The following is an 18,412-nucleotide window of genomic DNA, read 5'->3' as shown; positions in this document are numbered from 1 at the left end:
GCGGGGCAGTTTGAACGATACTGCTCTCAGGGATGTTGTCAGCGTAAGGCAGGAGGCTTCGTCAGATCTCTGTTTTGGCCAGTTTCTGTTGTTTGAGTCTGAGATGGTCTTACGTGCCTGTCTTATAGATGGGTAATTTTTTCAGTACCTCTGTGGAGCAGAGTGTGTTCCAAGGACTTCTGCTGGCTTCGCCATTCTTTCAGGGAATCTGCAGAGTCCTGTCTCCTCTGTTTACATATCTGTGTGAAGCTGAATTGTCTTCATACACTTGAGTCTTAAGTGCTGTATCATAACAGATGGGATGCAGAAGCAGACATGGGAATGTCTTCTGTTAAATCAGATATTAAGAGATTTGCAGAAATGTAAATAATGCCACTTTCCCTGCTATTCTTTTTGAGAATGTAGTTATAGTTCATAAAATTGTTTCTATTAACTTGGGGTTTATTATTGTTAAATATTTAAAAGTTTCTCAGTTTTAATAATACATTAAGTACCAACTAGATAGGACCCAAATAAAAGATTTTTGAGTCCTCAGTAATATTTAATAGGGAGAAAGGGTTCTGATACCAAAAGAGTTTGAGAACTGTTGTTATACTTCTCATTCATTAGATTCTCTAGTAATTTTATCTTCAGGATAAAACTTGATACATATATTCATTATAGCAAATGCTGAAATAAATATTTTAAGGGCTTTAAAATCCCTGTCACTTAGACAGTTTTTTTATTTCTTTTACTTACACAGGGTGGTGCTAATTTTGTCATCTTGCACTTCCCTTCAATTGTTATTTTCTCATTACAAGGTGGTATTACTTATAATCCCTATGTCTTAAAAAATTGTCACCATTTTTAGCTGTACTTTTCAGCAAAGCCCAGCTTAAATGTACCCATTTTTGTTTGTGTCTCTTTTGTTGTTGAGGGGGGTCATATTTGCAGCTGTCTTGTTCTGACTCCTTTCTTGGCCTCCCAGCTAGGAAGTTTTCAGTGATTATCCACTATTTTGAAATTTTTGTCCAGCCTTCATTATTTCTTTCAGTTGCTTTGGACAGATCTTTCTCTTTAAGAAGCTCCCCTTTTCCTGTTTAGTCCATGTTCTGATTTTTGATGTTCTCCAGTTCCTTGTTCACTGGACTCACATAATAGCAGGATATCCTAGCATTTGCCTTATTAGCTTGTAAGATGACGTTACTATAGACAAGGAGAGTAGAAAAAATAATTTAAAGATGTACTGAAAAAAAGTTTTAAAATAGCATCGCACTAAATTGCTGAGAGGTAGTGGTGTATTAAGTATTTTGGTGGTAGAGCTAAGATTTTGTTTTAAAGCTTTAGAAAACTAGAGATTAAAGACAGTCACAGCCACAGAACAGGGAGGGCACTGATCATTTAGAGTGTCCATAATTGAGAGGTATGTATGTAGCAGCGGTTCCTTGGGATATCTTGTTATATGTGGGACCCTGAATACAAACCTTCTTGTCTTGAAGGTGCATTTATTTTTTTATAGGAGGACATTAATAAACAACCTATCTTCTAATATAATGTCTTAATCACATTTCTCTTTCAAATATAGGCTTTTTTAGAAAAAGATTTTATTTGACAGTGAGCATGAGCACACGCAGAGGGAGCAGCAGAGGGAGAGGGAGAGGTAGACTCCCCATTGAGCAGGGAGCACGATGTGGGGTTCGGTTCCAGGACCCTGGGATTCATAACCTGAGCCGAAGGCATAGGCTTAACTGACTGAGCTACCCAGGCGCCCCCCAAATACAGACTTTGTTATTAAAGATTTTTATTTATTTGAGAGAGTGAGCGACAGAGAGAACACGTGAACGTGAGTGGGGAGGAGGGGCAGAGGGAGAGGGAGAAGCAGACCCCCGCTGAGGAGCGGGAGCCCAATATGGGGCTCGATCCCAGTACCCTGGGATCATGACCTGAGCCAAGGCAGACACTTACCCAGTTGAACCACGCAGCTCCCCTGTTTCACCTTCTTCTGTGTCACGGTTAATTAAAAACCACCAAACACATGATCTTCACATATGCCAGTGTCAAGCACAACATAATCATTAGTTACTGGATGACTGAACAGAATGTCAGTAAGATTGAGCTGTTAGAGAAATGAGAGATTTCCCGGAATGATGTGTATCTTTAATTTGGAACTATTGTTGGTGCGTGTGACGGGGCCACCCTGCAGGTATTGGTTTTGGAGTGTGACCTGAGGGTGCTCCTCGGAGGTGAGAAGTTTTAGTTTATTCAGTCCTGAACTCAGTTAACTTCTAACACTGATGTTAACAATTTTTTTTTTTTATGTAAGAAAAAAACCTATAATATCCAGTGAAACTTCTGGTTTGTAGAAAACTATAGTCTTCTGGGGGAAAGAAATACCCATAGAGATGAAATTAAGAGAGCCTGAATACTGTAGAGCATCACAAATTAGGAAAGTAATTTCAAATTATAAGAAGACAACAAAAAGTGTAATTGTTTTGTTCACATTTTTTTTTTTTTAATGCCAGCCTTTAAAAAAAGTTTCTTCTCTGTTTCTCTTCTATTTCCTTATAGCAGAATGGTCAGGATATTTGGTGCATGAAATTAATTTGTTGTATAAGGTGTTATTTTCTTAGCAAATGTGCTGGAATTATTATTGCTCCTTAATTTTGGGAACAAATTATCCACACACACACCCCCTCCCCGGGATTTCATTTTTTTGTGAGAGAGAGAGCACAAACAAGCAGGGGAAGCGGCAGGCAGAGGGAGAAGCAGGCTCCCTGCTGAGCAAGGAGTGGGATGTGGGAATCCCTGAGCAGAAGGCAGACGCCTAACCAACTGAGCCACCCAGTTGTCCCTGGGAACAAATTCTTGATAGAGACCTTTTTTGTTTTGGGGTTTTTGTGTTTTTTGCTTTGTTTTGTTTTGTTTTGATAGAGATCTTTAAGACAATGCTTTATCAGCATTATTGTTGGTGTTAAGACTGTTTTTGGAAAACCTACGAAATAATACTTTCATATATTGTATTTTTATACATTTGAAGCAATTCTTCTAGTTTTAAAATTATGTCATTTTGATGGTGATTCTTTTGTATGCTAGGTATGCTTAAGAAATAATCCTCTTTATCATGCTGGAGCAGTTGCTTTTTCAATTAGTGCTGGCATTCCTAAAGTCGGTGTCTTGATGGAGTCGGTGTGGAATATGAATGATAGCTGCAGATTCCAACTCCGCTCTCCCGAGAGCTTGAAAAGCATGGACAAAGCTAGCAAAACTACTGAAGCTAAGTAAGTACTCTAACTAATCATGGTTTTATACCAGTTTCTAGTTTGTTCTATATGTGAGGGAGCTAGTCAAGGCTGACTTACAGGTGCACAGTGACAGAAGAGGGCTCCCGTGGTGTGTCTCATGAGGATGCCTAAGAGTTTTGAAAGGAGTCGGTCAAATTTACTGTTTGCAGCTTGATTAATATTTGTATATTTTAGTTCTTGATGTTCAGCTGGAGTGACCATGTAGAGATCTCTTTTGGTGTCTTTGTTTTTTCATTAGAGTGTGTCCTTTGCCATGGGGTTGTGGCAGTAATAATGTGTTGGGCCTTACCCGTATCAAGCCAACTTTGCCCTTCTCTCTCCCTGTATAATTATCTTAATTTTTACCTAATGTCTCATCTGTGTCTTAATCCTTGGAAGGGTTTTACAAGTTAATTTGCTGGGGAGGGAAATTCTATAAAGGATTTGTAAATTTTTGGGTTGGAGGGATATGCGAACAGAAATACCACATAATTGTGTGGAACCCACACACAGAATCTTATTGTTGGGGAGCTAGATACATAGATCTTAGTTAACTCTTGTACTTTTAGGAGCATCTACTTGTCTCTAAAAATATTGGTATATAGTGTAATTTGGTTGTTTGTTATATGAACTTAAAAAATGTTAATGAAGTCTATAACCTTTATTCTTAATCTTATAAAAATATGTGCCTTACAGAAACATGGATGACTAATGTTATCATATTTCAGAAATAACATTTTAAATATTTGTATGTATATCCTTTTTAAAAAATGTATACAGGTGTTGAAAAGAGATAATGGGGATTGACTATACATAGAGATTTTTAAAGTACTGAAATTTTTTCATTTGCTCAAGTAAATGTAAACTTGCTGTCTTTATCGCTACTATTTTAATGTTAAAAATGAAAATTGAAGTTTAGAAAACACAGGGATTACTGTTAAATAAGTTAAAATAAACCAAAGCTGTTATAACTTATGCCAAATTAAGGCTTCCTGCTTTGTTGTAGTGTGCTCTAAATCTCTCTCCCTCCACTTTCTCCCTTTGTCTTGTTTTACAAAAGAGATTTATAGACTTCCTCTCTAATTACAGTGATTTTTATCCTAAAAATAAAAGTAGCAAAACACATTTTCATTATTTATGAAACTTCGTAAAGAATGGTTGAAATATTTTTGACATGCCACAAATGAGTTTAAATTAGAATATGCTATTGAGATTATGTAATTTATGAAGTTTTTCATGTCTTCCTTGAAATTTTCCATCTTTATTAATAAATTTAGTAAAAGAGCTTAGTGAAATTAAATGTTAAGAACATAGTCATTTTCATGTGAACACTCTTCTTTACTAAGTCGTTGATGCATTCACTTTAAAGGCATGCTAGTGATTAGTCAGTATCGGCCTTTTTCCACCGTCACAAGATTTGCAAAGCAGCCGTGAACGAGTGTTCGCGTGTGCTTGTACGGAGTGCTTTGCCAAGATGCTGGTGAAAATAATACTGGTTTTCTGTGGACTTTTTCTAAACTCAGGTGACATTCCTGGTGGAGGTGATAAGAGATGAGGGGGTTAAGATGATGGCCCTGATTATAAAATATACCAGAATGATCTATATATAACAAATTTCTTAGTATAGGTGACTATTTTTCTGACTAAAAAATTGACTTCTGCCTTTTGATGACTGAAAGTATTTATGTTTTTACTATCTGTAGAGTATCATGTAGTTGTTGACTGTAGTTGTCCTCTTAGGTAGAGTTAATGGAATAACTCAGTGCAGAGGGATAGTTTATAGTTTATTAATTCTGTGGTTTCTCATTTCGGTTGTAGCAGATGATGGTTCATCACCAGATGGTTCAAGAATAAATTTTTGTAAGCCGTTGTGAGTAGAGTTCCTTCTTTGAACTCTAAGGAATTAATGATCTAGTTGGCATTTTATTTATTTTCCTTTACCATTTTCTCAGTTAAATTGCTATGTCCAAATCAGGGTTCAGTGAAGTGTGAAACATGTTTGCTCAAGAGGCTTAGGCTAAATTGAGTGTAGTTTTTGTTGTTATTCCTAGATAAGGCTTATCTGAGTCATTGTTCCATGTTGTTGATAGCTTTATATGGTGTATTTTTCTTTCCTTTTGAAACATTACTAAGAATTTGAAGTATGCACTGTGTACCTTTTTCAGTATCTTGAGTCCTAGAAATAGACCACTTTGTACAAGTTTTTAATATTCCATTCCCTTACAAGAATAAGCTTGAGTCTTAAAAATCATCTGACAAGTCCCTGATACTTTATTTCCCTAATGAGGAGATCTTATTTCTAATCTCAGGCCTGAAAGTAAGCAGGAACCAGTGAAAACGGAAATGGGTCCCCCGCCATCTCCGGCATCCACGTGCAGTGATGCGTCCTCCATTGCCAGCAGTGCATCAATGCCATATAGTAAGTTTTATGTGTGGCGTGTACTTGCTGGTCCAAATCAGGTCCCAGGCAGACAGCTGTGTTCACTCAGTCTGTGATTTGAGGCAACTCTATAAATACCATTTTTCATACCTTATCATATTAATTGTATTTCTGCCAGTTTGATTTTGTGTGTGTGTGTGTGTGTGTGTGTGTGTGCGCGCGTGCGCGCACAGCTTCGTTAAAATGAAAAAAAAATGGCGTTTACACTGTTAATTTCTGTTGTTTTTGAGAGTTATGGTGTTTTTTAATTTGTAAAATGCTTTACCGTAAGAGTAGGAAGTAATGCCACTAATTAGAATATCTGCCCACCTTTGCTGAGACTGTTTTTGTTGTAAATTGGTTATGGCTGGGTCACCATTCTTGCTCAGACTTTGTAGAATTTATGAACCTAGACTCACTATTGCACCTTGGATTTAAAGAGTATTTTGAAAGATCCTCAAAATAAATTTATTTTGTAATGTATTTACTTTGTACCTGACAAAACTGAACGTTAGACTTCAGTAGTTAGTTACGTGATAGTTTTAAGAATAGCCTAACAGGTCTATTTTTTAAACCTTGGTCAGATAACTCTAATTTTAAGGGTTCAAAGTAGGTTTTTAAATTTCTTCTTTGTGATGTTTGCAGTAGTGTTAATATCATTAGACATTGACAGATGATATGAAGTCATTTGAATTGAAAGTTGGTCATAAAACATAAAGCAGTATTTCACAGAATTGTTACTTAGATAGCTCAGTTATGTGTCCCTTTACAGATGATCTTTTGTCATATATTTAGATGAAATCTATAAAGTCTCTTTTACATTTTCTTTTTGGTACTTACCATTTTGTTGTTGTCTAAGAACGACGACGGTCCACCCCTGCCCCGAAAGAGGAGGAAAAGGTGAACGAAGAGCAGTGGTCTCTTCGGGAAGTCGTTTTTGTGGAAGATGTTAAGAATGTTCCTGTTGGCAAGGTTTGTTCAAAATACGTAAGAATTATTTACCGCCAGAATTAGAACAGTATTGGTTATCCAAGAACTTACGGTTGGTGAGTGTTCATCCCTGTCCTCAAAGCTGCTTCGTTTATCACTTTCAGTGAGCCCTTAGCCTGTTGCGGGTATCTTCTCTGTCCCTGAAGATGAATAGATGACTCTAAGTCCTCTTCTTCAACATTTATGGTGATATGTTGCTCTCTTTAAAAAAAAAAGTGTTAATTTGAAATAAATTCATATTTGCCGAAAAGTTGCAAAGAGATTATATGTATGTATTTTAAGATTGTTACTACTTTTTGATACACTCCATTCTTTGGAAATGTTAGTTCTGAAGGAGAGATCATCTTCTATAACATTTAAAAACTCCCTTAACATTTAAAACTCTTTACTGTTTTCAAGTCACCTTCTAGTTTCTTTCCCCTTCTTTCTGGAGAGGGTCTTGCTTTCTAAGAAAACAAGTGGGTAGAGTCCATCAGCTGGAATGCCACTGATTTCACGTTTCCCTCCACACATACTGGAAAACGAAATGGATCTGTAGCTGCAGAATACCTGCAGAGTAAAGGTTTTCCTGATCGCTCATGTGTTTCTGAAGTTGGTGGTCTTCCATTTGTACTCAAGGGGAGGAGGAGGTATGCCATCCCCTATAGTTTACAGAGGCTGTTTTCACACCGTCTTCCATGTGACTGTCAAAGCAGAACTGTCGTTTGTGGGCAGGTGTTTCCTCTGAGAAGATTACACGGGCTCAAAATCGGAAACCGAGTAGCTGAGATAGGACTCAAATATTCTGGTTGCAAGTCCTGTGCTTTTCTTTCTGTACCCAGCTCACTCTCTATCTGTGTTGCCCAGGATGGTAGCCACTAAGTATATATGTGGCTAGTAAAGTTTATTAAACTTAAATAACATAAAACCTCAGCTCTTTAGTCCCATTAGCTCCATTTTCGGTGTTCAGGAGCCACTTCTGGCTAATACCTACCATCTCAGGCAGTGCAGATACAGCACATTACGATCTTCACGGAAGTGCTTTCACACAGCAGGGCTCTTAACTAGTACAGAGGGAGGATGGGAGAATCTCAAGGGTTAGACTTCATTTTTGTAGCTGATGGCTAAACATCTCCTGTAAGCGCTGGCTGTGTGGGTCAGTTGCTCTCTGGTAAGCCTCGAATACAGATGTCAACAACAAAACTTTGGTGAGTCTGTTGAGGTTCATTTTCTTTTCCAGGTTCAGGTTAGTTTTATAACTTGTTCATCAGTAAAGAAATAGAAGAAATTAAATGCCTTTGATGTTAAGTAAGTTCAGTGGATCTCATTTGCATATTGATTTCATAGAAGTTGGTTAATACTCAGTATATTGGGCTGTGCTTCCAGGTGCTAAAAGTGGATGGTGCCTATGTGGCCGTAAAGTTCCCAGGAACGTCCAGTAATACAAACTGTCAGAGCAGCTCTGGCTCGGATGCTGACCCTTCCTCTCTCCTTCAGGACTGTAGGCTACTAAGAATTGATGAACTGCAGGTAGGTGTAGAAGGATCCTTCAGCGGGTGGGTGTGGGGCCTGATGGCTTGATTGCACTCCAGAGTTTGAGCGCAAGTTTCCTTTTGTGTCATGTAGGTTGTCAAAACTGGCGGAACACCGAAAGTTCCTGACTGTTTCCAAAGGACTCCTAAAAAGCTTTGTATACCTGAAAAAACGGAAATATTAGCAGTGAATGTGGATTCCAAAGGTAAAGCTTTTTGTAACTTTTTCAGTTGGCATATGTTATATTCTTTTAATACTTGTGTAGTAAATGGGTGGAGGATAAAGTGATGTGAGGTGTTATGGCAGTTTTTGTCCCTTGTGTATAATGTTATATAGCGAAATGAATCTACATTTCAAACGTGACCACAGATGTTAAGATTTGATGGGCACTTTATTAGAGATTACTAAAGATGTATAACATTGTTTTTTACGTTTATGTTTTCTAAAGGTGTGCATGCTGTTTTGAAGACTGGAAATTGGGTACGGTACTGTATCTTTGATCTTGCTACAGGAAAAGCAGAACAAGAGAATAATTTCCCTACAAGCAGCATTGCTTTCCTTGGTCAGAATGAGAGGAATGTAGCCATTTTCACTGCTGGACAGGTAATAGAGGCTTATTTTTGCTTTTGAAATTTGGTAGGACAACATTGACATTTTTGTAGAGCCTAGGGTTAGGCTATAATTTGCTTGTTACTAAACTGTTGAAGAATTTAGAATATCAGGCACGATTAATACTGGGTTTCTTATTTGGCCGCTATAAACTGATCTTATTTGAAAATAAATATACCTGTTGTAAAAATCAAAGATGCATTTTTGATTGGGAACCAAATTTTATTATTTCCCCTCTTTTGTAGGAGTCTCCTATTATTCTTCGAGATGGAAATGGTACTATCTACCCAATGGCCAAAGATTGCATGGGAGGAATAAGGGATCCTGATTGGCTTGATCTTCCACCTATTAGTAGTCTTGGAATGGGTGTACATTCTTTAATAAATCTTCCTGCCAACTCAACAATCAAAAAGAAAGCTGCTATTATCATCATGGCTGTAGAGGTAACTTGACTACTGAAACTATGTGGAGTTTTAATTCACAAGATGCTGCTAGAATCTAGGGAAAACAATCCTGAACAGATGATTTGTTAACCCTCTCTGTAGGTGGTGATGAGAGATGAGTAGACCAATGATGACAGTGTAAGTGCTTAAGGCATGCACAGCGTTGCAGGAGCACAAAGGGGAGGGATATAAATCAGACTGTGACTGGAGAGAAGTCTTCTCTGAGGAGTTGATGCCTGAACACAGCTTTGAATAGTCAGATAGGAGTTTCCTAGACAACAGCTGAGGGTGGGAAGTGTTATCCCTAGCACCAAGAACAGCCTTTAATGAATCTCAGTACATTGGGAGACTGTGTAAGTTCTATTGATAAAACCAGAAGGTAGGGCTCCTATGGGTCAGTGAGTAACAAGTGCAAAGTCTGGAGAAAGGCACTGGGGTGCCTTGTGTGCCAACCTAAGGGGCGTATGAGCTTTCCCCTGAAAGCTAGGAGGAGAAGGATTTTAAACTGGCTTTTTAAAAGAAGTGTAGGGAAAAAAATAATAAAAGAAGTGTAGAGACCAGATAAAAAGGTGCATGAAGTTATCCAGGTTAGAACAAAGTAAGCTTGAGCCCTTGGATATGAGGAAGAGGGGATGGATTCAAGAGATCTTAAGGAAGTAGAAACTCTGAAGCTTGGTGCTGGTCATCAGTAAATGATAGGAAGGAGATCAAAGCTTCTGATTTCAGTGTGGTTGGTGGGGAGAGGGAAAAATAGGAGGAGGAGCAAATGGGATGAGGGAAGAGGCTGAGTTTAGTTTTGAACATGTTATAGATGAGGTGTGTGTTACATGAAGAGACAGGACTTACTGGAGCAATCTGAACAGAGTTTGACCTGATTTACATATATTTTCAAAGGATCACCATTGTGCTGCTGAGAATACCAGGGGGCAGTTTAGAAGTAGGGAGGCCCGTGAGGGGGCTGTTCAGATGGTCCAGGTGAGAGGGAATGGTGTCTTGGCCCAAGAGGTAGAGGTATGAGGAAGAAGGGATTTGATTCCATGTATACTAGATACGGTTGATGGTAGAGCCAACAGGATTTACGTATGGCTCAATACAGGTGTCGAACAGAGGAAGCAAGAGGGCCAAAGGAAGGAGGAATGAAGTTGGCATTTATAGAGGTAGAGACTAGGGATTGAGCAGGTTCAGGAGGGAGAGGTGGACAGCAGGAGTTTGGTTTTAGACATGCAGAGTTTAAGGTGCCTATCAGATATCCAAGGGGAGCCAATAAATAGAAAGTTAGATCTGTTAAGCCTGAGGATCCAGAGCAGGATGGACTTAGGAGCTGACAGTACATCTATGATAGTAGAGGAATTACACTGAATGAGATTATCAAGGTCATGGAGAAGAAAGGAGGCCTAGGGACTGAGCTATGAGAATAGTATCAGCATTTAAATGTCCTGGGAGATAAAGAAAAACCTGTGTATGAGACTGAGAAGGAGCAGTGTCCACAGGGGTTGGAGGGAAACTAGAATGAGTGTTGTCTTAGAAGCCAGGTGACAAGTATGTGTCAAGTAGGACGCAGTGATCAACCATGTACAGTGATGCTGTTGGCCGGGCAAGGCAAGTGCTGAACGTGCCTGGGGATTTGGCTCCCATCTGGGTCATTCTTGACAGCAGGGATGAAAGCCTGATTAAAGAGTGGGCCAAGGAGAAAATAGACAACCGTGAGGAGATTTCCTATGAAGAATGGAAATAGAACTTGGTATGGGGGCTTACTGACCCTCCATTAGGTTGGAGGTGAAAGCAAACTACTTAGAATTGCATCTAGAATAGTCTGAATCCAGGTACTCCTGAGAGCTGCCAGTAAGCTTGTTGTCTGGAGACACAGTGCTCATTCTGGTTTAGTTTTGTTTGTAACATGTTAGACTAGAGGTTCCAAACTGATAGGGCTGTGGTTAAGGAGGTGGCTATGGCCTGAACTTGGCCCCTAGAAGTAACCTCCGTCTCATTTTAAAATTCTTGGTCGGTTGCCAGCATTTAAAAACCACAGGAATTTTCTTTAAAGTCCACAGATTTTCAGTTGTTCTTAAAAAATAGGAAGATCTGGGAACACTGGGCCATCATAAAGCCATTAGCTGCCCCCTTTAGAGGCTGTATGTGGTGTCTCCAGTTCATTGCAGTTCCCTATACTTAATTGCTCTGAATGTTGCCATTTATTTATGATCCAGTTTGTGTTATCTCTTTACCCCTGGCCTCCTCCGTTCATTTGTATTATTACTTCAGATGCTTTTGTAGTTACTTGATTCTGTGACCCCTGCACTCTTGTCAGCATCTCAGGGGTAAAGATGAAATGTGTCGTCATCCCCTGGATAGCGATAAAGTGCGCCATCATTTATCTTGTACCTCAGTGAGTTGGGCTTTGTGCACAGTAGACCTGTGAGAAATGTTGCACTGAATTCACTCTGCCTTTTGCTACAAGAATAAGTGATGAATACAGCATAGAGTGATGCAGACTAAACTCTTTTGCATGTAACACAGTAAGTGTGGTATTGGTGAGTCTCAGAGTGAGAGCCCATGTGGAGCAAGTTGGAGATGAGAGTTCCTGTAGCTGCTTCCAACCCGATGACTTGCTGATTGCTTGGAAACCTTTTACGTCACAGAGTATGCAGCAGAGTATTCTGACTTCAGTTACTTTAAATAGTAGTGCGCCTTTTAGTATTCGGAGAGCCTTTGACATATTCTCTCAACATATTAATTGTTCCATATATGTCACTGGACTTTGGAAAGTTTAATCTTACGTATGTGTTCTACCTCATACCCTTGAACTGGAGCTTACAGTGTATGGGATCACCTCACTCCAGAGTCTTAGTGCCACATTCAAAATGGCCTGTCTCACCTGTGGCAGGTACTGAAAATAGTTTAACTATTTTTTGTTCTTCCTCCCCTTCCTATTTTTGTTTTACCTTTCCTCCTCTCCATCAGATTGGGGTTTGGAGGAGAGGTGGTAAGTGGTTCAAATATAGCTTTCTTCTTCCCTTTGTATTCCACACACTCTTTTCCCAGTTCTTAATTCTAGTTAAAAAAGAAACATTTACTTGTTTTCCAAAACTGATGCTTTATAGTTAGTCCGTTAAAATCCCTTAATTACAGTTTTACATTCTGAAAGAAGTACATTTGAACTCCTTGATTTATTCATGCCATGTCTTAGTGTGTTCAGATTGCTATCAGACTGGCTTACAACCAAGTGAAATTTCTTACAGTTCTGGAGGCTGGAAGTCAAAGGTCAAGGTGTGGGCAGATTTGGTGCCTAATGGGGGCAACCTTTTGTTTCATAGACAGCCATGTATTCTCATATGGTGGGAGGGGAGAACTCTCATCTCTTCCGGTTCCTTTTAAGGGCCTAATCCCACCCTCAAAGGCCCCACCTTTGTGACTTAGTTACTTCTCAAAGGTCCCACCTCCAAATACCATTGCATTGGAGATTAGCTTTCAGCATATGAATTTTGGGGGCCAGAGATACTCAGTCAATGGCATGCTGTTTCTTAGGTAGGTAGTGGAATGTTCTGTAAATTAACTAATATTACCAGGTATTTGACAATGCAGTGCATTAGTTGTCACCTCTGAGAGACTGCATCTGTCGTGATTTTAGGGAAGTTGAAGGTTTTGGTTTTCTCCTGTACCACATGTGATGTAACCTTCATGAGCATAAGAGGGTATGAGTAAGCCTATATAAAATACAGAGAATGTATACCCTTTGTTTAATTGATTAACAGTACTAGTAGGATTCTAATTCGGTAGTTCCATAAGAACTAATATAAACCGGGAGTTGGCAGACTTAACGGCAGATCAGATCCAGTCACTGTCATTTGTGTGTGTGTTGTATATGGTGACTTTCTTGCCACAGCCAGAGTTGAGTTAGTTGCAAAAGCTGAAAATACTTAGTGGTCCTTTACAGATAGTTTACACCCTTTTCTGTTCTGGCAGTCGTATACTGTGCTTAAAGGGGGCCCTTAATTTTACCTCCTTTGGTAGGCTACCTTGTGTCTACTTACTTTGAGAGCCAATTATGTTATTGTGTGAAATTATAAAATGAGGAATTTTTGACTTGTGTAATGTGCTATTCAAATTCATTGGAGTTTTTTCCCTGATTTATCTGAGCACAGAAACAAACCTTAATGCAGCACATTCTGCGTTGTGACTATGAGGCCTGTCGACAATACCTCATGAATCTTGAGCAAGCGGTTGTTTTAGAGCAGAATCTACAGATGCTGCAGACGTTCATCGGCCACAGATGTGATGGAAACAGAAATATTTTGCATGCGTGTGTATCAGTTTGTTTTCCAACCAGCAATAAGGAAACTAAAGAAGAAGAGGGTGAGAATAAGAACTATAACAAGGTCTTTAAAAGGAATTTTAGGCGGTTTTGAAAATGAAACAGCTATTACAGGGAAGGAAAGGAAATGACTGTGAAGAATGTGTGTACTTTTTCTTTGTTTTGTGAAACCTAGGAGTTTTGCCATTCTTAAACAGTAAAGATGTCTGTCCTCTTAGGATGATCATGTAACATAAGCAGATAACTTCTTATCAGTATGCTTTGTTGTCTTGAGTTCCGTTATCTGATTATGTACAAACTTTATGTGTAATACTTAACATTTTATAATAGCAGATGACTTTTATTACCATGAGAATTATTTAGCTAGTTAAAGCAAGTTATACTGAAGCAACTTTTATCCCAGTTTTCAGAATGTACAAGGAAAAACAACCTAGTGAGTTATGAGATTTTTCTGGGAAAATAAACTTTTTTGCCCTCAGGGTTTTAATTGGTTAAACAAAAGGGAAATCTGCAAGCCTAGAAGTGCGGTTGTGTGTTTTTCCTGATTCTAAATTCCACTGGTGCTACTCTGGTAGCTACATTTTTTAAAAAATATTTTATTTATTTATTTGACAGACAGAGAGCACAAGTAGGCAGAGAGAAGGGGGGAGGCAGGCTTCCTGCTGAGCAGAGAGCTCGATGCGGGGCTCGATCCCAGGACCCTGAGACCACAACCTGAGCCGAAGGCAGAGGCTTTAATCCACTGAGCCACCCAGGCACCCCTGGTAGATACATTTTTGAGTAGTAGTTTTGCAAGTTTTGTTTTTCTTTTCTTCTCGTTTTTTTGTTTTTGTTTTTGTTTTTGTTTTTGTTTTTTTGTAGGTTTCTAACCTTTATTTCCATATCATTAATGGAGGATGAGTAGTATATAAGCCTTGGCTGAGGTACTGAATTGTGGGTCTTTTTTGTACTTTGTAGTGAAAGCTGGATTTCAGTCTACTTATGAGTAATCTTATTTTTTAACCTTTGGGGGTTGAAAAGTAAGGCAGAATAAGGAAATAAGTCACATATTAAAGGTCATAGTTAAATCTGTCATAAGTGTCTGTTGCTCCAAGGAGGAAAAAATTAAGCTACTCATTATCTCTAGCATGTGATTTAAAGTACTAAAATACATAGCAGTTAGCATTTAATGGCCAGTACATACTTAATCTTAGTTATTTTTGAAGTTTAAATTGATCCTGATTTCTTCTCTTATGTTTCAGAAGCAGAGCGCTCTGAAAGAAATACATTTGCAGAAAGGCTTTCTGCTGTTGAGGCCATTGCAAATGCAATATCAGTTGTTTCAAGTAATGGCCCAGGTAATCGGGCTGGATCATCAAGTAGTCGAAGGTAATGTGATTTTTACCAGGAAAGTTTATTTGGCGGAAACAGAATCCAAGTACAGAAAAATGTATCTCATACCTATCGTATGCATGAATTGGTGGGTCCTTTTGTTTTTGTTCCTTTCAGTATCACCCCAGGAAAAAGATCTGGTAATATCTAATTAGATTTTAAGTGTAGAAGAGTAGGATCTAGGATGCTTCAAAAATTTGAGATAATTTAGACAAGTAGTTCAACCTTGATTCTTCAATGTGTTTTAAGTTTATCATTCTTGTTTCCTAGGAGGTTCCTTTTTTTAGTTGGAGAACAAATAATAATAATTGAAAGAATGGCAATCTTTTATTTTCTGATTATTATTTAGGTCAATTTCTCAGATGTATTAATGATCTGGGAAGAAATGAAAGGCTGGTGTGTATTGTGAATGTTGCTATTTTAAGATTTCAGGCTCTCTGGGTTGTGGGATGGACAGACCTTAATAACATGTAGAAAATTACTAGGTGTTTGAATAGACGAAGAGTATAAAGAATTCAGGATATAGTTGTTTTCGTTTTTTGGGTTTTTTTTGTTGTTGTTGTTGTTGTTGTTTTGTTTTTTGTTTTTTTCCTGAAGGAAAAAGCATGTTTATATTAGACACGAGAGCCAGAGTTCTTGGACACTTGACAGATCATTGACGGAAGCACTGCTCACTGTGCTCATGTGATAGGTTGTAAAGTCTGCTTAAAATGAAGACTCTCTTTGCCTATTTTCTGTTCCATATCCAACTTTCCCTTTAAAAATGATTCTTCTAAAATTGATAGCTTCCCAGGTTCAAAAATGTCCTGAAGTGAGATTTGTCACAAACTATTTATGGGTGACCAAATTATAATTTAAAACAGTACAAAGACCTTATGTAGACTATACAAAATGGAAATTATCACCAGCTTATCTGTTTAGGACTACACTAGGCAGACGAAGTGTTTGGTCTAAAATGGAAAGCAACTTAAATTCTTCATGAAGAAATTAGTTTCTGAATTATTTCAGGTATTTCGTTTCCTCAGGGAAAATACAGGTGCAGATCAAGTTGGACTCTGATATGGTTGGTCCAATGCCAGTGCTGCCATCTTTTTTTCATGTAAGGATTATTTTGAAGGCAAAGACTAAAAGGAGCTTCAAGAGTGGGTGATGTGTTGCTCACAGAAATAATTTGCAGAGTAAGCTCCTTTGAGGCATTTGCCGAAGATTTCACTGCAGTGCTCTTAACCAGTTCAAACTCAGGGCTGCCGGTTGAACAGATGAAAGCACAGGAGTCTTATTATCCACGCCGGGCAGTAGGAAGTCCACAGACTCTGCTTCATTGAAGTGAAACCCTCCTCTAGTCTACAATGGATTTTCTAGGCGATGCCCCTTGATGAGTTTGCAGGCTGGGATTCATGAGCTGTAAGCTCAAAGCTGATGCAATTTCAATATTGAATGGAGTACTGTTAAATGTCTTCAGATGATGATTTGACTCAGAAGTTTTGTTATGTGACTCATAGTTCCTGAGTACAAAGGGCAGATTTAGTGGAAAGCTTGATTGATGCATCTGATTGCAGGTGTATGTACTCTAGAGATTATTAATCTGGAAGACACATGACCTTCGCTTTTTTGTCACAGTGGTATGTTTGAACATGACTGGATTCTAAGGCTTCTGTAGCATGGATATAACGTGCTTACAAAGAGGAACTTACATCATCCTTGAATTCTTCCATATTGTCAGAAAATACGATGACTCCAGGCAAGCCTATACGAAGAAATGTCAAAACTCTGAATCTTAGCAGCCAAGGTGGTATCTCCTCAGTATTGTCCTCAGCCACTGAGGATACAGGTGAATCTTCATGAATTGTGTACAGCATCTTGAAGAATAATTTTCTTTTTTTTGTTTTTTGTTTTTTGTTTTTAAAGAATCTATATGAGGAGCTGGGCGTTGTACTTAAAAATGTTCCCAAGACCTAATGAAGAAAAGTGGTTAAGGACAATTTTTTAAAATCACAAAGGAATGACCCCCTCATTTAATATTGAATTGACTACATCACAACAACAGAGTTGGGAGTTTGCAAGTTCAAGATGAGACTATGGTCTCAATTTATCTTCATTTTATTCTTAGTCTACTCTCAGCTAGAGGTTGGAGAATAGCCCACATATGTTTTCTTTGGCCTGTGCACTGTTACAGTTTTTTGTTTTTTTTTTCTTTAAAATTTGAATGCCTTTAGATAAGCGCATGTATGCCTCTAGTTTGCCATCACTCCCTACTTCTTAGACCTGACTGCCCTTTCCTTAATCGATACTGTCTTCCTGGCCCAGTAGGCATTGAGTTTGTGACCCTGATGTAAGCATTCTTCTTAATAGGCCCCAAACATGCATTTATTTTCAGGTTATTTGCAGTGCCTCCCACTTAATTGCTGATTCTTTCTCTCTCTCTCTCTGTCTCTCTCTCTCTTTCTCTGTTTTGAGTTAAGATACACTAGGATACCAAGTGTCTGTGTTGAGCTTAATTAAGATTATTTAGGAACATCACAGTGTGAACAGTCACCCTGGTGTGTGCTGTTACCTGGTAAGGAGCCCGTCTTTCTCTCTGGGTGAGGTCTTTGGACAGAGAAGTGACCTCGACTGAAAGAATCCCTGTGCCCTGCTCCCCTCCATATTCTAAAAACTCTTAAACTCAGACTTGTAAATTGGGAGAGGGAAGACATCAAAGATACCATAAAATTTAACTGTAGGTACTTTTTGATAATGAATACTATAGTAACTAATAATTATTTGAGACTGTAAAATTTACTTTGCAGAATCTTCCAAAGAATGCTTCTGTTCCCAAGGGTATCATCATATATATATATATATAAGCTTTTTAAAATAGACGTGTTCCTGAAAGTAGCCTCTAAAAGAAATTTTTGTAAAAACTTAAAAAAAAAAATTCCTCATAAAATGGAAAGTGTATCGATATGGAAAACCACATTTATCCTCGGATTACACGACAATTATAATTAGAAGATTCAAACATTAATAAAAATCTTTCTAAACTACTTATTTGTAGACATATAATGCTCACCTGGTAAGGTCTTTCACATCAGAGAAATATCATGTCTTTGGGATTAAATCTGCATGGGAGAATGAAGTCCCTTATGTGTTACCTGGCCCTTACAATTGAATTTTTAGTCTTTATTCATTTGGAGACTCTAAAATTGTGACTGATGGAAGGGAATTTGCCTTATGTGCTCTTTCTTAATTGCTGTTAGTTTGTAACGTTAATTTTGTGGGCTTTGTAAGCTTTTATTCAGAGGTATAGATTTTTATACAGGTAGTTACCAGTTCCCCTAACAAGATCTGTGTTTGTGATTATTTCCTTTTCTTTTTAGTGATGTGCACACCTTTGCAGTGTTTTTTTTCCCTTGTATAGCAGGAGGAAAAAAAAAATCATGCCCAGACATTAATCTAACAGCACATTTTACAAGCTCCAGTTTCATTAATTTCTTTGGGATGCAAGTTGTACTGT

General features: G+C 38.3%; 1 protein-coding gene across 1 annotated transcript in view; it reads left to right on the top strand.

The window, feature by feature from the left end:
• The window catches only part of UBR5 (ubiquitin protein ligase E3 component n-recognin 5), a 137,220-nt gene that overhangs the window by 72,646 nt on the left and 46,162 nt on the right, over positions 1 to 18,412 (top strand). Inside the window, 9 exon segments of the mRNA XM_032316474.1 lie at positions 3,073 to 3,257; positions 5,570 to 5,679; positions 6,539 to 6,651; positions 8,035 to 8,178; positions 8,275 to 8,386; positions 8,630 to 8,784; positions 9,036 to 9,233; positions 13,376 to 13,586; positions 14,787 to 14,913. Coding sequence (XP_032172365.1) covers positions 3,073 to 3,257; positions 5,570 to 5,679; positions 6,539 to 6,651; positions 8,035 to 8,178; positions 8,275 to 8,386; positions 8,630 to 8,784; positions 9,036 to 9,233; positions 13,376 to 13,586; positions 14,787 to 14,913 — 1,355 coding nt within the window.

Source organism: Mustela erminea, chromosome 16, assembly GCF_009829155.1.
Source record: "Mustela erminea isolate mMusErm1 chromosome 16, mMusErm1.Pri, whole genome shotgun sequence".
NCBI lineage: Eukaryota > Metazoa > Chordata > Mammalia > Carnivora > Mustelidae > Mustela > Mustela erminea.
Note: the sequence above shows the minus strand (reverse complement) of the source record. Positions and strands in the feature narration are given on the sequence as shown.